Here is a 20,177-nt window from a genome sequence, read left to right on the forward strand (position 1 = left end):
CAAGGGACCACCAATTCATCTTGGAGCTGCTCTTCTGAGACTGGGAAACAGGATTATTTATTTAGTGTTGTCTGAGGCATGCTTAGCCTCGATATTCCAGAGCACAGTTGTGAAACTGAAAACAACCAAGGAATCTTGCTAATATCACTGGCTCCTTTACAAGGCTTTTGACCTCGTGCCTCGTGTTCCTCATGAAGAAGCTTGAAGCTATCTGCGTACATGGTTGAATCATAGATTTTATCTGAGTTAGATACTCCAGCTCCAAGATGTATATAAGGGCAGATGGGAGACTCACAAACCTCTCTCTCTTGAAACAAGGTACTTATCATATTTGATGTCTGCATAAATGACAAGTCGGTTGGCACATCTCAGAGCTATCTCAACCTCAAAAACACCTCACTTCTCCTCTCACTCATCCCCCCACCCGCCCCCCACCCCACCCTGCTGCCCACACCCCCATAGGCAGTCAGAAAGGGAAGCATGAAAAACTGATAATTCAGAGCAAGCTCCAGTGGCCCAGGAGTCAAGTGGAAGAAAGAAGCAGTGTGTCCACCATTGATCTTTCTTCTAACTGCAATTGTAAGATAAATTAAGAAGCTGCAGACAAATTGATTCCATATTTCCTGAGCCCTGAGTGTGTCCTTAAGCAAACTTTCAAATGACTGCTTTTGTTTATGCTTACTTTTAAGAGTGGCACAGAAATTTAAGCATGACACTTGAAATATGATGAACAGGAAATATATCTATTTCCATACCCATCAGATCATAAAAGATAAACTACATTTCAAACTTGACATTATCAAGATACATTCCAAAACTAAACCAAGCAATTGCTTTGGAGTGCAAATTCTTTTCATCCAACATATGTAAGAACGTTTACACAATAATAAACAGCTTAATATAAACTCTTACTAGGGAAATCTTTTCCATCTGGGAAATAATATTCAGTGAATTCAATGTGAATAGCTGCCATCTCTGATGGAAGATATAAAGACTTCTTATTGCAGCAGATCATAGCTTTGGGAGAATCTCGACGCTGATCCGCTGTAGAAACCTGCAGGGGGAACAGGTTAAGAATTTTATGACGTTATCTAGACAGTGATATCACTAGTACTATTACACTTTAGAGCACTAGCAAACGGAGTTCAAATCCTAACATGACAATTTGTGAAATTGAAATAAATAAATGTAATTTGTGGGCTAGCACCAGAAAATAACCATGAAAGTTCCATGACTGTCATAAGAACCCGACTGTCATAAGAAACACAACTGGTTCACCAATGTCCTTCAGGGAAGGGAGCTACCACTCCTACCCAGTCTGGCCTACATGTGATTCCAGTTCCATGCTATGTGGTTGACACTTACTGCCCTTAGGGCACCTACTGATGGGCAATAAATACTGCATCTCCAGTGTCGCCCACATCCCAGGAACAACAATTTTTTTTAAATGTCTGACACTTAAGCTGATCAGGGCTTACACTCAGCAAGTCAGCACATTCTGGGAATAGCCAGTCTTCTTTTGAATCACAAAAAAAAATCCAAGATGCAAGTGCATCATGGTAGCTGCAACCTTTTTTTTTATTCATTCATGGAATGTGGGTGTCGCTGGCAAGACCAGCATTTATTGCCCATCCCTAATTACCCTCAAGGTGGTGGTGAGCCACCTTCTTGAACCGCTGCAGTCCATGTGGTGAAGTTTCTCCCATGGTGAGGTTAGGTAAGGAGTTCCGGGATTTTGACCCAGCGACGATGAAGGAACGGCGATATATTTCCAAGTCGGGATGGTGTGTGACTTGGAGCGGAACGTGCAGGTGGCGCCTGCTGCCCTTATCCTTCTAGGTGGTAGAGGTCATGGGTTTGGGAGGTGCTGTCTAAGAAGCCTTGGCAAGTTGCTGCAGTGCATCCTGTAGATGGTACACACTGCAACCACGATGCGCCAGTAGTGGAGGGAGTGAATGTTTCAGGTGGTGAATGGGGTGCCAATCAAGTGGGCTGCTTTGTCCTGGATGGTGTCAAGCTTCTTGAGTATTGTTGGAGCTGCACTCATCCAGGCAAGTGGAGAGTATTCCATCACACTCCTGACTTGTGCCTTGTATATGGTAGAAAGGTTTGGGGATTCAGGGGGATGAGTCAATCGCTGCAGAATTCGGAGCCTTTGACCTGCTCTTGTAGCCACAGTATTTATGTGGCTAGTCCAATTTAGTTTCTGGTCAATGGTGACCCCCAGGATGTTGGTGGTGGGGGATCCGGCAATGGTAATGCCGTTGAATGCCAAGAGGATGTGGTTAGACTCTCTCTTGTTGGAGATGGTCATTGCCTGGCACTTGTGTGGCACGAATGTTACTTGCCACTTATCAGCCCAAGCCTGGATGTTGTCCAGGTCTTGCTGCACGCAGGCACGGGCTGCTTCATTATCTGAGGGGTTGCGAATGGAACTGAACACTGTGCAATCATCAGCAAACATCCCCATTTCTGACTTTATGATGGAGGGAAGGTCATTGATGAAGCAGCTGAAGATGGTTGGGCCTAGGACACTGCCCTCAGGAACCCCTGCAGCGATGATTGCCCTCCAACAACCACTACCATCTTCCTTTGTGTTAGGTATGACTCCAGCCACTGGAGAGTTTTCCCCGATTCCCACTGACTTCAATTTTACTAGGGCTCCTTGATGCCACACTCGGTCAAATGCTGCCTTGATGTCAAAGGCAGTCACTCTCACCCTACCGCTAGAATTCAGCTCTTTTGTCCATGTTAGGACCAAGGCTGTAATGAGGTCTGGAGCCGAGTGCTCTTGGCGGCACCCAAACTGAGCATCGGTGAGCAGGTTATTCGTAAGTGCCGCTTGATAGCGCTGTCGACGACACCTTCTATCACTTTGCTAATGATTGAGAGTAGACTGATGGGGCGGTAATTGGCCGGATTGACCTGCTTTCTGTGGACAGGACATACCTGGGCAATTTTCCACTTTGTCGAGTAGATGCCAGTGTTGTAACTGTACTGGAACAGCTTGGCTAGAGGTGCAGCTAGTTCTGGAGCACAAGTCTTCAGCACTACAGCCAGGATGGTGTCAGGACCTATAGCCTTTGCTATATCCAGTGCACTCAGCCGTTTCTTAATATCACGCAGAGTGAATCGAATTGGCTGAAGAATGGCTTCTCTGATGGTGGGGATATCGGGAGGAGGCAGAGATGGACCGTCCACATGGCACTTCTGGCTGAAGATGGTTGCAAACACTTCAGCCTTGTCTTTTGCACTCAAGTGCTGGGTTCTAACATCATTGAAGATTAGGAGCCTCCTCCTCCCTTTAGCTGTTTAATTGTCCGCCCCCATTCACGACCGGATATGGCAGGACTGCAGAGCTTTGATCTGATCCGTTGGTTGTGGGATTGCTTAGCTCTATCTACAGCCTGCTGCTTCCACTGTTTAGCATGCATGTCATCCTGTGTTGTAGCTTCACCAGATTGGCACCTCATTTTTAGGTACGCCTGATGCTGCTCCTGGCATGCTCTTCTACACTCCTCATTGAACCAGAGTTGATCCCCTGGCTTGTTGGTAACGGTAGAGTGAGGGATATGCCAGGCCATGAGGTTACAGATTGTGGTGGAATACAATTCTGCTGCTGCTGATGGCCCACAGCGCCTCATGGATGCCCAGTTTTGAGCTGCGAGATCTGTTCTGAATCTATCCCATTTAGGTGATAGTGCCACACAACACGTTGGACGGTGTCCTCAGTGTGAAGACAGGACTTCATCTCCACAAGGTGGTCAGTCGTACCAATACTGTCATGGACAGATGCAACTGCGACAGGTAGATTGGTGAGGACGAGATCAAGTAGGTTTCTCCCTCGTGCTGGTTCCCTCACCACCTGCCGCAGGCCCAGTCCCGCAGCTATGTCCTTCAGGACTTAGAAACATAGAAAATAGGAGCAGGAGTAGGCCATTCGGCCCTTCGAGCCTGCTCCGCCATTCAATATGATCATGGCTGATCCTCTATCTCAATACCGTATTCCCGCTTTCTCCCCATACCCCGTGATGCCTTTTGTGTCTAGAAATCTATCAAGCTCCTTCTTAAATATATTCAGTGACTTGGCCTCCACAACCTTCTGTGGTAGAGAATTCCACAGGTTCACCACCCTCTGAGTGAAGAAGTTTCCCCTCATCTCAATCCTAAATGTCCTACCCTGTATCCTGAGACTGTGACCCCTTGTTCTGGACCCCCCAGCCAGGGGAAACATCCTCCCTGCATTCAGTCTGTCTAGCCCTGTCAGAATTTTATATGTTTCAATGAGATCCCCTCTCATTCTTCTAAACTCGAGTGAATACAGGCCTAGTCGACCCAATCTCTCCTCATATGACAGTCCTGCCATCCCAGGAATCAGTCTGGTGAACCTTCGCTACATTCCCTCTATGGCAAGTATATCCTTTCTTAGGTACGGTTTCCAAAACTGCACACAATACTCCAGCTGTGGTCTCACCAAGGCCCTGTATAACTGCAGTAAGACATCCTTGCTCCTGTACTCAAATCCTCTTGCAATGAAGACCAACATACCGTTTGCCTTCCTAACTGCTTGCTGCACCTGCATGTTTGCTTTCAGTGACTGGTGTACAAGGACACCAAGGTCCCTTTGTACTTCAACATTTCCCAATCTATCACTATTTAAATAATACTCTGCCTTTCTGTTTTTCCTTCCGGAGTGGATAACTTCACATTTACCCACGTTATACTGCATCTACCATGTATTTGCCCACTCATTCAACTTGTCTAAATCGCCTTGAAGCCTCTTTGCACCCTCTTCACAACTCACAATCCCACCTAGTTTTGAGTCGTCAGCAAACTTGGAAATATTACATTTGGTTCCCTCATCCAAATCATTAATATATATTGTGAATAGCTGGGGCCCATGCACTGATCCCTGCAGTACCGCACTAGTCACTGCCTGCCACCCTGAAAAAGACCCATTTATTCCTACTCTCTGTTTCCTGTCTGTTAACCAATTTTCAATCCATGCCAGTATATTACCACCAATCCCATGTGCTTTAATTTTGCACACTAACCTCTTATGTGGGACTTTATCAAAGGCCTTCTGAAAATCCAAAAAACCACATCCACTGGTTCTCCCAGATCTATTCTACCAGTTACATCCTCAAAAAACTCCGGAATGTTTGTCAAACGCGATTTCCCTTTCATAAATCCATGTTGACTTTGTCCAATCCCATTGATATTTTCTAAGTGTCCTGTTATCATATCTTTTATAATAGAGTCTAGCATTTTCCCTTTTTTAAAAATTCGTTCATGGGATGTGGGCATCGCTGGCAGGGCCAGCATTTAATGCGCATCCCTAATTGCCCTTGAGAAGGTGGTGGTGAGCTGCCTTCTTGAACAACTGAATGGCTTGCTAGGCCATTTCACAGGGCGATTAAGAATCAACCACATTGCTGTGGGCCTGGAGTCACATATAGGCCAGATCGGGTAAGGACGGCAGGTTTCCTTCCCTAAAGGGCATTAGTGAACCAGATGGGTTTTTAATGACAATCCGGTAGTTTCATGGCCACCATTACTGATACTAGTTTTTTTTATTCCAGATTTTTATTTAATTAATTGAATTTAAATTCCCCAGCTGCCGTGGCAGGATTTAAACTCATAACTCCGGAATATTAGTCCAGGCCTCCGGATTACTAGTCCAGTAACATAACCACTATGTTACGGTACCCTACTACTGATGTTAGGCTAACCGGTCTGTAGTTCCGTTTTTTCTCTCCCTCCTTTTTTTTTAAATAGTGGGGTTACATTTGTCACCCTCCAATCTGCAGGAACTTTTCCATAATCTGTAGAATTTTGGAAGATGACAACCAATGCATCCACTATTTCCATGGCTACCTCTTTTAGTACTCTGGGATGCAGATTATCAGGTCCTGGGGATTTAATGGCTCTCAGTCCCATTAATTTCTCCAGCACTATTTTTTTAGTACTGCTAATTTCCTTTAATTCCTCCTTCTCACTAATCCTTTGGTTCCCTAGCATTTCTGGGAAGTTATTTGTGTCCTCTTCCGTGAAGACAGAACCAAAGTATTTATTTAATTGCTCTTGGCCAACTGGTGCTACTGAGCCACTCTTGGTGATGGACACTGAGGTCCTCCACCCAGAGTATATTCTGTGCCCTTGCTATCGTTAGTGCTTCCTCCAAGTGCTGCTCAACATGGAGGAGTACTGATTCATCAGCTGAGGGAGGGTGTTAGGTGGTAATTAGCAGGAGGTTTCCTTGCCCATGTTTGACCTGATTTCATGGGGTCCAGAGTCAATGTTGAGGACTCCCAGGGCCACTCCCTCCTGACTATATACCACTGTGCCTCCCCTCTATTGGATCTGTCCTGCCGGTGCGATAGATTTTTTGTTAGGTAAGGGTATCAGGGATATGGAGCAAAGGTGGGTAAATGGAGTTGAGGTACAGGTCAGCCATGACCTCACTGAATGGCAGGACAGGCTCGAGAGGCTGAATGACCTACTCCTCTCCCTATGTCCTCTAATGTGGAGATGCTGGTGATGGACTGGGGTGGACATATGTAAGGAATCTTACAACACCAGGTTATAGTCCAACAGTTTTATTTGAAAATCACAAGCTTTCGGAGCTTACCTCCTTCGTCAGGTGAGTGAACCCTTCACTCACCCGATGAAGGAGGTAAGCTCCGAAAGCTTGTGATTTTCAAATAAAACTGTTGGACTATAACCTGGTGTTGTAAGATTCCTTACATATGTCCTCTAATCCTATGCTCATTTCACAAGTTAAATAACTTGTTTACTTCAATCTTATTTTGAAGACTTGTACCATACCTTTCCCTCAGTCTTCTTTTCTCTAGGGAAGAATTTAATTTAGTTGCATGATCCTTTCACCATAACTATATCCCAACACCTGAAGTCATCTGGGTCACTCTTCTCTGAACCTTTTCTAATGCATCTACATCCTATTGTAGGTATGACAACCAAAGCTGCATGCCATATTCCAGTACTAGCCTCACTATTGTTCTGTATAATGTCACTATAACTTGTAATCCAATGCAATTATAGCCCATACCTAATTTGCCTTTTTAATAACTGCTTCACAATGAATAAATGCGTTAAGCACGATCCCAAATCCTTTTCCTGTTTTGACTCTTTCACACTTACTGTTACCTGTAGCTACATGCATTACCCTGCATTTATTCATATTAAAATCCATCAGCCATATCTCAACCCACCCACATAATTGGTTCATGTTTCTTTAAACACTGTAAATTGCCTTTAAGCTCATCATCCGTCCACAAAGCTTGTACCATGGGCAGATTTAATACTACTACCTGTTCAATATCATCATTCACAAATATTACAAATAGCAATAGCTCCAGAACACATTCTTGCAGAAACCACACAGGTTACCCAGGCTGAATACTTAACATTTATCAACGCCCTCTGTCTTTTGTTGCCAGACAATTGTCAAACCATTTAGGTAATTTATAACTATTACATGATAAGTTTCCTTTCTAGCCTCATACGAATCTTGTTAAACGCCTTTTGAAAATCTAAGTAAATTATATTTACTTAATTATCCTCACCCACTAGCTTAGTTACCACCTCAAAGAATTCCAGTAGGTTTGTACGACATGATCTAGCACTCATAAAATCACAATGACTGCTCCCTATGATTAAAACTGCGCTTAATTGAAGCAGCAACATTTGGAGCAAAAAAATCATTCTGCTTAGTAGCTGCACATCATAAGCTTTTGATATTTTGATGGATTAAAATCCACACATTATGGATTTAAAAAAGGGAAGTGACATTTAAACTCATGTTTAAAATTAATAAATATTGTTTCTTGAGCAGAATTACAATAGCACATCAGAATTTAATGCAAGATCTGTGAAACATTTCAGATATTATACAGGTCAAATAAATTCCAGCTCCAAAACATCTGGTTCTTACCTGATAAATATTTAAATCCTCCACTCTGAATACAAAACAACTGGATAATAGTTTTGTCTTTGACTGCTGATTAGTTGCAACTGAAATATTAGCAGGACCGGTTCCTTTTGCCATCTGTTCTCTGCCTGTAGTTACAGGTTTCTGCCTAAATGTGGTGTCTGTATAGATTAAAAACAAGCATATAAAAAGGAAGATATCAACCAAAAATTCAATTCTTGAAATGACAGTGACTGTTCAATGGAGTTATTTTTGTTTCAAATACTTTGCAAACAGTGCAAGCACAAATCATTCACAATCAAGGTTCTTGAAGGGTTCTCTGTCAAGAGAATGGTTTAATTCTGTCAAGCAATGCTTTAAGTAAGAGGAGATATGCAGGTGATGAAGTTTCAATGTGGCTGCAATCAGAAAGCTGCAGTTGCTAAACACACTGGTGTTGATATATGTTTAAGGTAAGTACCCTGTCTTGGTACTTTTTCCCTTGAATGTGGAACCTGAGGGATGTGAAGGATCTCTCAACCCTAAAGCCAGCTTTGGTTGTAATTGTTCCTACTAAGGCCATTTTCTAGCACTCTATGATGCAAAATAAGTTAAAGCAGGACAATCAATTAAAGGAATAAATGGATGTTTCTGGTTTAAAAAAAAAAGAAATAGCTAACTGCTTTACAACTTTTGATTGTTTTTGCTAAAATCATAGCATAGGGTCATGTTTGGGAGAAAGGAAAGTACTAAGTGGCTGCATTGTTAAAAATACATCTAATGGTAGGTTTGAGAGAAAGGCCCTTGATTAATCACTGTTTGGAACTGTGGCCTCAGCAAAAGGTTAGTTAGCATCCCTACTTTAAACAGATAGGCGTATACAAATCTTGCTTCTATTTCATCCTACATCTACCATGACCAGCACTACAAGTTATAACATGACTGCAATTTATCTCTGAGGTGCTGAACCTTTTTCATAGTTAACTGCATCAGCAGTCAAAAGGTTAAGACCCCTACCCCTCACAATATTAGGAGAATTTTGTACTTATTTTAAAGAAAGAACAAAAGGCATACCTACCTATTAATACATGTGGAGGTGAACCAGGTTTTGTTTTACTATAATCCTTCACAGCTTGTTTCAGCATATCGACATTAGACTTGAATTCCTTCAGTAATTCTTTTGTCCAGGTTGATCTAGTTTTTGTGGATTCATTATAGTACATCCAGTGCTGACAGCTGTCTCCTGCAAATTATTTTAAAAAACAAAGCTAGTCATTTCAGGAATTTAACTGCTATAGTTTGCCCCTAATGACACGTTAAAGGTTTAAACATTAAAATACTTGTTTTCTCAAAATGTACAAATCATCTGATTTGTGAAAAAAATCAATTAGAATTACTCTTCACTCCCTGCTGACGGCCATTGCAACCTCTCCCTTCTTCAAGCACTGTTCCCATCCTTTTTAAAACTATTATCGTCAACCACTTTCTTAAAAAGCCTACCCGTGACAAATTGATCCTTGTAAAATACTGCCCAGTCTCCAACCTGCCCTTTCTGTCCAAGGTCTTTAAATATGTTATTGCCATCCAATCAGGCCCTTACCTCTCCCACCACTTCTAGTTTGAATCCCTCCAATCAATTTCTGGCCAATCTGCAGTACAGTTTGCCCCAGTCAAAGTCAATAATGATGTCTTGGGTGACTGTTGGTTGGCTTGCAATCCTTCCTAATCCTTTCTACCACCTACAAATTGTTATCCATTCCATTCTCTTCAAGGTCCACTGCTTTGGCACCAGTCTCTCATGGGTCTACACCTATCTATGCTGTCACTATATGTCCTCAAATGGTTTCTCCGTCCTTCCGGCCTATGGACGAAGAGCTCCAGCCTTGGTTCCTTACTGTTAACAACAGCTTGTATTCATATACTGGCTTTAATACAGAAAATGTCCTACGGTGCTTCATAAGGGATCTGTCCTTGGCTCCCTTCTTTCCCCAACTGGATGCTGCCCCATCCATGCATCACCGCTTGTCTCGATCCCTCTACTGCCTGTGTTGTCAGATTGCTTGTCTTGACATCCAGTCCTGGATGAGCCACAATTTCCTCCAGTTAAACATTGAGAAGACCAAATCCATCGCCTTCGGCCCCCATCACAAACTCCATACACTTGCCACCGATTCCATCCCCCTTCCTGGTCACTGTCTCACGTTGTACCAGACTATTTGCAATCTCGGCATCCTATTCGACCCAGAGCTGAGCTTCCAACCCTATATGCTTTACATCACAAAGACTGCCTACTTCCACCTCTCAAATTGCACCTGCCTCAGCCCATCTGCTGCCAAAACCCTCGTGCATGCCTCTGTCACCTCCAGACTCGACTATTCCAGTGCTCTCCTGGCTAGCCTCCCATCTTCCACCCTCCATAAATATCAGTTCATTCAAAACTCTGCTGCCCAAATCCTGTCCTGTGCGAAGTCCTGCTCACCCATCACCTTTGTACTAGCTGACCTACATTGGCTCCCAGTCCCCATAATGCCTCAAATTTAAAATTGTCATCCTCGTGTTCAAATCACTTAATGGTTTTCCCCTCCTTTTCTCTGTAACCTTCTCCAGCCCTACAACCCTCCGAGAACCCTGCAATCTTCCAACTCTAGCCTCTAGTGCATCCCACATTCCGTTCACCCCACTATTGTGCTTTCAACCGTCTAGGCTCCAAGCTCTGGAATTCCTTCTCTAAGCCTCTCTATCTCCCTTTCCTCCTTTAACACCCTACTTAAAACCTACTGCTTTGACCAAGCCTTTTGTCACTTCTCCTAGTATCAACTTCTTTAGCTCATTGTCGATTTTTGTCTGATTATGCAAAGCATCTTGGCACATTTTTCTATGTTAACAGCACTATATAAATGCAAGCTGTTGATGTTTGAGAATCATATGACGAGCAACAGTAACAGAGTCAGGAAAAATAACAAAGCATGGTTGAAAAGATAACTTATTTGGTTTTGAGTACGCTTTTAAAAATGGCGAGAGAAGTAGTATGGAAAGGGGCTTAGGGAGAGAGTTCTAGAGAGTAGGGCTGAAATATCTGAAGTTCCGCCACCAACAGTGGAGTGGGGGGGGCTGCAAAGGAGGATAGAGTATGAGAATCGAAGAGCAAAGGCTAAGATGTAGGGCTGGAGGAGGCTGAAGAGATGTGGTGCAGTGAGGTCATGGAGGGATTTGTAAATAAGTACTTTAGGGGTTGCATTACATGTTGATGTTATACCTGCTCTGTGATAGGGATAGTAATCCACTGTAATCTGTGTAAAAGACAGCTGCATGGCTCCACCTGTGATCTGTTTTGGAAATCCTGTCAATAAATGTATGAAAACAAGAATTACTCAAACTGTATCAAAAAATTCAAAGCAAAAATATTTTAATCATATTTATTGTTTCCTAAAGTATCATCCTTACCATCAATTAATAACCAAACATACAATTCACCCACTCCCACTAAACTTTATAAACTTAAATTTCAACTTTGGCATATAATGGGTAAGTCTTAACCTGTGTGGTTGTAAAATGTGTCCAGCCAATTCAAAGTAATTGAAAATAGCAGACATTGACTGGGCAAGTGATTCCCAGTGGCAAAGGTAGGGGGGGGGGTTCGTGGGAGGGAGGGAGGGAGTATATACTTCACAGGTAAGAGCTGGTGCCCTTAATGTTTCTAATTTCCATTAATTCTGATTTAGATTCAGGAACTCAACGCAAATTCATTGAATTTGCAGAACTTGCTAAAATGGCAGGAGAATGTCAAGTTTGATGAGGCAGCAGAGGACGTATAAAATGAGCTAGATAAAATCTTAAAGTAGGCAGAACAGGGACAGGTGAAACTCAATACAGATAAGAGTACGGTACTGCAGATATTGGAAAACAAAACAGATGACAAACATAATCCATGAATGGTGTCAAACGAGTTAAGGTTAAATTTGAAAGAGATCTATGGTGTTGGTAGATTCATCATTTAATAGGTCCAGTGACAATGGAGCAGCAAACAAGAAATAGAATGATGAAACACACCTTGAATACCATATCCAGTTTCAGTCACAATGGCACAAGGAAGATATTCAACCTTGGACCATAAGGCTGAATCTCTACTGTCAGTTTTGAGTCATAAAGTAGAACTAGAGAAACCTAGAATCTTGAAAGGAGGTGAACGCGAAGGTATAAAGAAGGTTTATCCACAGCACTATTTCAAGTTAAACCTTGAAAGTAGGACAAAGACAAAGAGTGAAATTTGGAAAGAGGAAAGAGAAATTTGGCATTTTCATGTCAGGAGGTAACTCTTCACACAAAGAAATAATGCAACACAGGTCAATCACTGGACCCAAAACCTTGGAGTCCATTTTTGTACCTTGAAGTCATTTCAGAGGCAGATGGATGCTGGGGAGGGGGCCGAGAGGGAAAGCGGAAAACAGTAGTCTTTCTAGGTGGATGAACTATGATGGCCCAAATGGCCTTCCTCATCTGTATTTATCTTGCAATCTGCAATTTGGAAAGCGCGCTCATATCTACAATCCCAAAACAAAATACATGTTCTCCTACTACAAGAATTGAGTACATCATTCCATATTCTTTATATACATACATACATACACACACTATTTATACATTCAGTAATTACTGAATTACTTTGAGGCTGAATCAGCCATTTTTATACTATTTAGTGTATTCAGCAACAAGGGAATCAGTGCACAAGGTGAACAACTGCACAACCATAGTTGCTCCAAAGTTATGAACTTGACTTCAACCTAACTGCACGTAGGCAAATCTTGCATTTTTAACTTTATCAGACTGGTTGTGTGTTTGAGTTTCATAACATATCATTTGAACTCATCAATAGGTTTATAAGGGAATGTGGCATTACAAAACAAAAGTTTTACAAATTTCATTATAAATCCATATAAATGTGTACAAAAAAGGCTGAGATGCATCTAAAATTTAAACAGAATTCCAGGTTACAGCCTAATCATCTCAGTTCTTTGGGTCATAAAGACAGCAAGGGAGTGCACTCTGTACCTCTCTCCCTCACATGAATGTCATCACAGATGTGCAGATCCAAATGAGAAATGATTAAATGGTGAGAGGTCTCCTTTACATCAAAAGCATTGAAGAGTTTGGCAAGAGCATCATTCTGATCAGCTGCTGCTGTAGCTTGTGGTGTTCTAACCTGTTGGGAAATGGGAACTGGAGTTGCACTCTGCAAAGGAAAATGTATAAATGTTAGGTCAATTTTGTTACTGTAAATTTAGGTGAACAACCATTTAGAATACTTTGCCACCAGACAATAATTTAAAACAGATATGACAAATTATCAATAAAGGATCTATGTTAATTATAGATACTTCAGCGATGCCAATTAATTATACTCGCTGTTGCAATAGTGCTCATGTTTCCAAAGCCATTGTTTTCAGCTCCTGCAATAAACTCTGCTCCCTTGCCACCACCTTCATCCCCGAACCCAGCCACTTATACAGGCTAAATCAAACCCGGGTAAAACCTCAGTATCTTGTTGGATCCAGAGCTGAACTTCAAACCCCATATTTTATCCCATTATTAAGACCACTTATTTCCACCTTCGCAACACTGCCTGCCTCCACCTCACCTCAGTCCCTCTGATGCCAAAACCCTTATCCACGCTTTTGTCACTTCCAAATTCAACTTCTCCAATACTCTGCTTGTTGGTGTCTCACCGTCCACCTTGTCCTAAACTCAGCCACCCGTACCCTGTCCTGCACTAAGTCTCAATCACCCATCGTCCCATCCTTTGTCTACATAGGCTCCCCGTCTCCAATGTATTAAATTTAAAATCCTTGCCCTTGTCTTCAAATCTCTCGTCAGCCTCAACTCACCCTATCTTTGCATTCCCCTCCAGCTTGCACCCTTCAGACCACTAACTATGGTCTTCTGTCCATCGTTGTCTCCCTTCGCCACTTTCTTCAGCAGTTGTCAGCCGCCTCAGCCCTACTCTCTCTCACTGCTTCCCTAAACTGCTCCGCCTCTCTACTTTCAACCCAACTCTTTTAACAAGTCTTTAGTCACCCTTCCTAATCTCTCTACCCAAGATCGGCATCTGTTCCTTGCTTTATTTAATTTATCATTTCTCCATCCTCTGTGAAACACCTTGAGACATTTTCCATGTTAAAGATACTTACTATAATAAATTGTTTCCAGCAACGTAAAAGCATACAAACAATTTGAGCACAATTACAACTGAGAATCAACCTTCATTAACTAAATATATATTAGGCATGCAGTGGGTTATGGAACTAAACTATTAGGTGGTGCAAGTATGATGGGAACAGCATAAAATAATTTCTAGAATTCACCATTATCTCAAAATGTATTCTATTAATTATTTCTTTATTTAAATAGATTAGATTTTCATAGAGTGCCCTATTTCAATAGTATTATGCAATTCCATAAATAATTCAGGTAAACATAATGTAATCTTGGATTAAAGGTCAATTTAATTGCACAATCTTTTAGGTAATGCTTTTTATGTATAAATATATTGCAAAGGTTTAATTCCCATAGCTCCCCTCCCAAAAAAATGAGCAATTCCGATTGTATCAGAATAATCTGAATAAGGGATTCCAACTACAACTCCACTGGTTGAGGCACTGAGTTCATAAGCCATGCAGAGTAGGAAGATCCCAGAGTTGATTCTGTACTGTATTAGATTATCTCAGCCAGGGCTGCAGTTGGGGTGCTACAATTGGCCTAAACACTCCTTGGTAAGGGAGGACAGAATCGGACAAGGTTCCCACTCCTGATCTCTACTCAGCAACCCTTCCTAGAACTGCTTAAGTGTGGATGCCAGGTGAGAACCGAAATGAAGCTAGGTTGTGATGTGCCCAAGTGGTCAAGTAACCAGTCCAGTGCCCATAGAGCCATACCCCAATAAATGTCAACACCATCGGGAAATGGAGAAGATTAGTGGGGAAAAACGAATAAAAAATTATTGGGAGTCATTGTAAATGCACAACAATGCATTGCCAGTAGAGGGCAATATTATAATTTTGTACAACAGAAAACATCCAAAGTACATTCTGGGACACAAACATTTTACTGTTTTCATAAATAACAAATCTCCTAACCGTTCTGTATGAGACGTTGTTCTTTTTTTAATAGCGAGCAAGTTAAACTCTCAACAAGCTTTTTAAAATCACAAACTATAAAAAAAACTCAAGAATCCGGATTGTAGCTGTAATAAGCACCTGGTCTCCATATCTAATTATTAATTATTAAATTATACACCATCACACTCAAGCTGCTTCATTCCAATCCACAAAAATCTCACTCAGACAACGGTCAGTTGCACTGTGCTGACAAACAAACTTAAGGTGACTAAACATTTTCTGGGAGTGAGTTAAAGGCAGTGATTCCATCTCAGGGCTCAGACAGCACTCAAACCGCTTGAGCTTTATTTTATCAGCTGAGGTTATTAGCACTCCTCAAAGGATTCACTGCTTTGGTACACTCCTGGGTATGTGCAATTCTATAAATAATGAGATTTGTTTTCAGTATAGCTCAGCTATTAATATTTACATATAAAATGATTCACCGTGGGCATTTGTCATACTGATATAAAGTTTTCATTCTGTAATGTTTTTAACGTTAACATTTAAAAAAGGAAATGCATAAAATAGGAACAAGTACCCCCTTAAGGCTTAATACCATTATAAACCACATAAGCTTATGCTTTCACTGCTACTTTTGTTAATGCACCAATAACAGGCCTTGACCATAGTACCAAATTATCTGAGTTTATTCCTATTTGCATGTGTTATGCACAAAATAAGATTCTAAAATGGAAGAGCTGTAAATACAGACCTGGATGGGTTCAGAAGCCATACTCTTTCTTTGTTGTGCAGATTTTTCCATGGCTTCACTCAGAGATTTTGCATATTGTGCCATTGCCTTCAGCTGGGAGTCAGTCAAAACCCACAACAAATCATCCAATATAAGCACCAGCTTTGATGCCACCACGTTACAATCCTTTAGCTGCTCAAGAAAGTGAGAAGAAGAATAATTAGATCTTAAATCCTACCCGAGACCCAATACATCCAAGCCCAAGCTCAAATGGGAATTGCACTGAACTCATTCTGCTACAAAATGTCTCTCAAGCATTAACAATGATGTGGAGATGCCGGTGATGGACTGGGGTTGACAATTGTAAACAATTTTACAACACCAAGTTATAGTCCAGCAATTTTATTTTAAATTCACAAGCTTTCGGAGGCTACCTCCTTCCTCAGGTGAACGATGTGGAAAGACTCTAAAATGGAAGAGCTGTAAATACAGACCTGGATGGGTTCAGAAGCCATACTCTTTCTTTGTTGTGCAGATTTTTCCATGGCTTCACTCAGAGATTTTGCATATTGTGCCATTGCCTTCAGCTGGGAGTCAGTCAAAACCCACAACAAATCATCCAATATAAGCACCAGCTTTGATGCCACCACGTTACAATCCTTTAGCTGCAAATATAAGGATGAGGAAGGAGGTAGCCTCCGAAAGCTTGTGAATTTAAAATAAAATTGCTGGACTATAACTTGGTGTTGTAAAATTGTTTACAAGCGTTAACAAGGTATGGTCCAATAGTCATAATGGCGACAAGTGTGTCAATGCATACATCTTCATTATAGGCTTACACATTATACGAGGGGGGGAGGGGGACACAAAAAGGAACGGTAGCAGAACATTACAGTAAAGCACCAGTGATCATGATAGTACTTGGTTGTCCAGTATGACAGTAAAAGGATAATTGTCCCAATGAATTCACTTTTGTAATTTTCCATCAATCAAACCATAGTAATGCTATTCGCTCTGATCGGAATGGCAGGCAGCTCAGTCTATGGATATATTTAGCTACCATGCCAAGATTGATTGTTGGTCTAAATGCCAGGTGGCAAAAACTTCTCTTCAGCCTGTTTACCAACCCTTCCCCCACAAATCATTATGAAGTCTAGCTCACTCATCTTCCAAAGGAATACCACTGCACGTGTACACACATCAGTGCTCCAAAGATACAATGTAGCAGCCTCGTGCTGCTGGTGAATTTTCTGACTGAAAAGAATTGACTGCCCCATCAGCTCTTATCAATCAGTGGAAAATAAATTGGTGGTGCCAAGGACCACTTAAGGATTTTATTTAGAAAGTGTCAGAGCATCTAGTGTACTGCAAATATAAGCAAGACCACCTCTTGAATGTGACTTTGCTTATATAAATACTCTTGATATCATGCTACCTCAGCAGGTATGTTTGGTTCTGGCAAACCAAAATCTTGCTATAACAGTGGCAACAAAAGTGCATGACAGCACAACGATGAAAGTTGAAGGCATGGGCAATCTCCATGTTTTTTCACCTCCACCAATGCCTCTCTGAACAGACAATCAGAATGCCTAGGGACAACACAAACGTGAAATCAACCTAAATTTTGATTAATAATGTCTTATGGCTACAGGTCCAACACTTCAGCATTATGGCCAAACAACTTTTTGTAGTCTTTTTCATTTTGAGATCTTCTTAAAGACATGTTGTGAAGAAAAAAAATCTAAAATGCTCACAAACATATCAAAGAAAAATTTAGCCAGTTCCACTATAATGTGTTTGCTTTGCCTGTCCACCTTAAATCAATAACTTTGCACTTCAACCACACTAGCCTTTTATCCAGTACTTTATTTATGCCATTTTGGTGACATTGCTTTTTTTTCCTCAAAGAAATAATTTACTATTTTGTACCCTTCGCTTCAAGCTGACTTTCATTTTGGACTGGTTTGTGATGAGCCTCACAGGTGCACTCAGGATATCATGTTCCTCATTCTGGATAGCATCTGCCTCAATTCGGATCATCTGCCAGGTAATCTCCTTGAATGTCAGAACCTAAACACAGAAGAAGCGATTTAGCTGCCAACCAGCAATAGCAAACATCAGGATTCTGATAAAGTCCCAGCAAGACACTGGGAATTACTGTGTTAAACTGAAATGCCACAGGATTTTTTATTACAGCACCATCAGACCTTTTCTCTGGTCTAAGAAACTCACAAGTGGTACATTGCTTAAGAGGCACTGTGCCATAAGTGGTTTGCTGACACAATTCACAAGCTGCCGCTGGGAGATGGTGAATAGAGGTTAGTTGTCTCACGGGGAGAGAGCAGAAAAAACTGAAAACAAGTCAGCCCAAGCCTGCCTGGCACATCTACTTGCAGCTGAAACAACAATAATGGAGATCTAGAAATAGTACTTGTACTCTTAGCTGAGTTTTCAATGCAGGAGAACAAGAAGGGTGAGAAGAAGTACATTTGGAAAATAAGCAAGTTTTAAAACAAAAATCTAAAAGCTTTGGTTTGCTTACTTTGATGAGATTTCTGTAACGTCAATCAGCACAAGCATCAGGAGTAAGTATTACAGCTGAGACAATCATAATACTTACCTCCCAACCAGCCTATCAATGTAGGAAAGCCCTGCACCCAAATCTTTCCATATCGTATCAATCAAACCCTCCTGCCTAACTGCCTCATTTGCTACTTGTTGCTCATTCCAAGAAATTATGATTAAAATCTCTGCCTCCCAACTGGGTTTCCATTCTGATTCCTATCTAAATGACCCCTAGAAGAAAGTATCTGTGTGGGCAGTGGGTGAGGCCAGGATCAAGTATGGCTGTAATGTCCAGTGATCAAATAAACTGCAAGAACTCACTATCTGGGCCTGCACATAAAGAATAGTTACTGCTAGCACCCATGTAATGTACTACAGTATGAATCACAACAGCACTTAAACAAGCCTTCTGAGTTGTATGCCAGAGTTTGAAATGTGAAATGTAATGGATTTAGAGGACAGAAAACACTGGAATAAAAAGCAGTATACACCCAGTCACTACAAGGTTCTAAAACCCTTCAGCAGCAACATGAACACTTAAAATTGAATTTATGTTGACCATTTTTTTTGTACAAAAAAGAGAACTTAATATGTATTCTGAGGATTTGGCGTGAAGCAAACGGCAGCTAATTCTTTCTTACTAGTTGTTGCATGCAGTCATTCATAATTAATACTTTTTGGAGGGCGGTCCATCTTTTATTTGTGTTTGCCTTTAGACAGTTACTTTATTGTTTTGTTACCACTTAAGAATTTAGAATTTGTTTTCCAACATGAACAGGAATTAATGAATGGTGATTCATTTAGATCTTACCTTTTTATTTAGCCATATACTCATTTAAAATGATCCTTGCACACTAAAAAAAAATCAGCATGGTTCTGAATATCTGCAGTCCTTCCAGCCCAGTCCCACTGTAACTTGGCATGAGTCTACCGGAAAGGCCAGAAACTAGGCTGGGATGTTGCTTCAATTATTCCAGATGGCCTGTTGGGGGTGGAGTCCTTGCCCACCCCAAACATGGTCATTTATTGAAGAGGAGGCAGAGAATTCCTAAGTCAGGAGTTTCCACTTTCCTGGCATTCAATAAGACCTGACATAAGGTTGTGGGGGGGGGGGGGTGGCGGGGGGTGGTTTTTGGGGACATACACAGGAGGTTTGTCAGGGGAGAGGCCGTCAGCAACCCAAGTGCTGTCTTCAGTCGGACTTCCAGGCCTCTTCGGCAAGCTGCTGCCCTCGTGGTGTGGGTACCTCTTATTGGTAGGCTAATTAGCGAACCTCCCCCTGATCCTGGAAAGTGCTTCAGGGTCAGTTCTGGAGGTTCTCTAAAGACACATCTCGGCAGTTACGCAGGTTTGCGCCCTATCGCACAACTTCGGGCCCATATATTTAAATAATTCTAGCCCTCTTTTGTGCAAATAAAATTTCAACCCGTCATTTTAAAAAAAAAATTATAGTTTTTGTTAATCAGCCAAATAAAAGAAAATTTCAAATACATTATCAATGATATATAGAATGGAGCAGCAAAGAAGAATAATCCCAAAAGAAAACTAGTATTTACCTCCCCACGCTGAGGATCTTGTATTCGGGTAAAGCGCAGATCACTTTGCTGCCAGCTTGTATTTACGCTATGTATTTGCAGCTGGGACAACTCAAAAGATGCATTGAAAGCTTTTGCTTTGATTTTGATAATGATGGAATTCACAGAAAGAGAAATGCCTTCTACAACTTTTTCAGCGAAGCCATACTCACTATAGGAAGAATAAAGTTAAAAAGCAAGTCATTAACTGAAGAAATATACTTTCAGTACACTTAATATTTCAATTGTAAGTAAACAGCCTA

The 20,177-nt window shown here is 41.4% G+C and overlaps 1 protein-coding gene across 3 annotated transcripts in view; it reads right to left on the minus strand.

Annotated features, from left to right (window-relative positions):
* The window catches only part of bltp3b (bridge-like lipid transfer protein family member 3B), a 124,780-nt gene that overhangs the window by 51,462 nt on the left and 53,141 nt on the right, over positions 1-20,177 (minus strand). For 2 of the 3 annotated variants that reach the window (XM_068004855.1, XM_068004854.1), the window contains exons 1-6: positions 15,797-15,962; positions 12,980-13,160; positions 11,187-11,270; positions 9,009-9,173; positions 7,955-8,112; positions 913-1,054 (exon numbers count right to left, since the gene is read on the minus strand). In XM_068004855.1, the coding sequence (XP_067860956.1) occupies positions 913-1,054; positions 7,955-8,112; positions 9,009-9,173; positions 11,187-11,270; positions 12,980-13,160; positions 15,797-15,880 (814 nt within the window). In that variant the 5' untranslated portion in view covers positions 15,881-15,962. Of the gene's footprint in view, positions 1-912; positions 1,055-7,954; positions 8,113-9,008; positions 9,174-11,186; positions 11,271-12,979; positions 13,161-15,796; positions 15,963-16,269; positions 16,441-17,704; positions 17,846-19,896; positions 20,087-20,177 lie in introns of those variants that run through there. The other variant, XM_068004856.1, reaches the window with a different exon arrangement.

The sequence above is a fragment of the Heptranchias perlo genome, chromosome 24 (assembly GCF_035084215.1).
Source record: "Heptranchias perlo isolate sHepPer1 chromosome 24, sHepPer1.hap1, whole genome shotgun sequence".
In the NCBI taxonomy this organism is placed as follows: Eukaryota; Metazoa; Chordata; class Chondrichthyes; order Hexanchiformes; family Hexanchidae; genus Heptranchias; species Heptranchias perlo.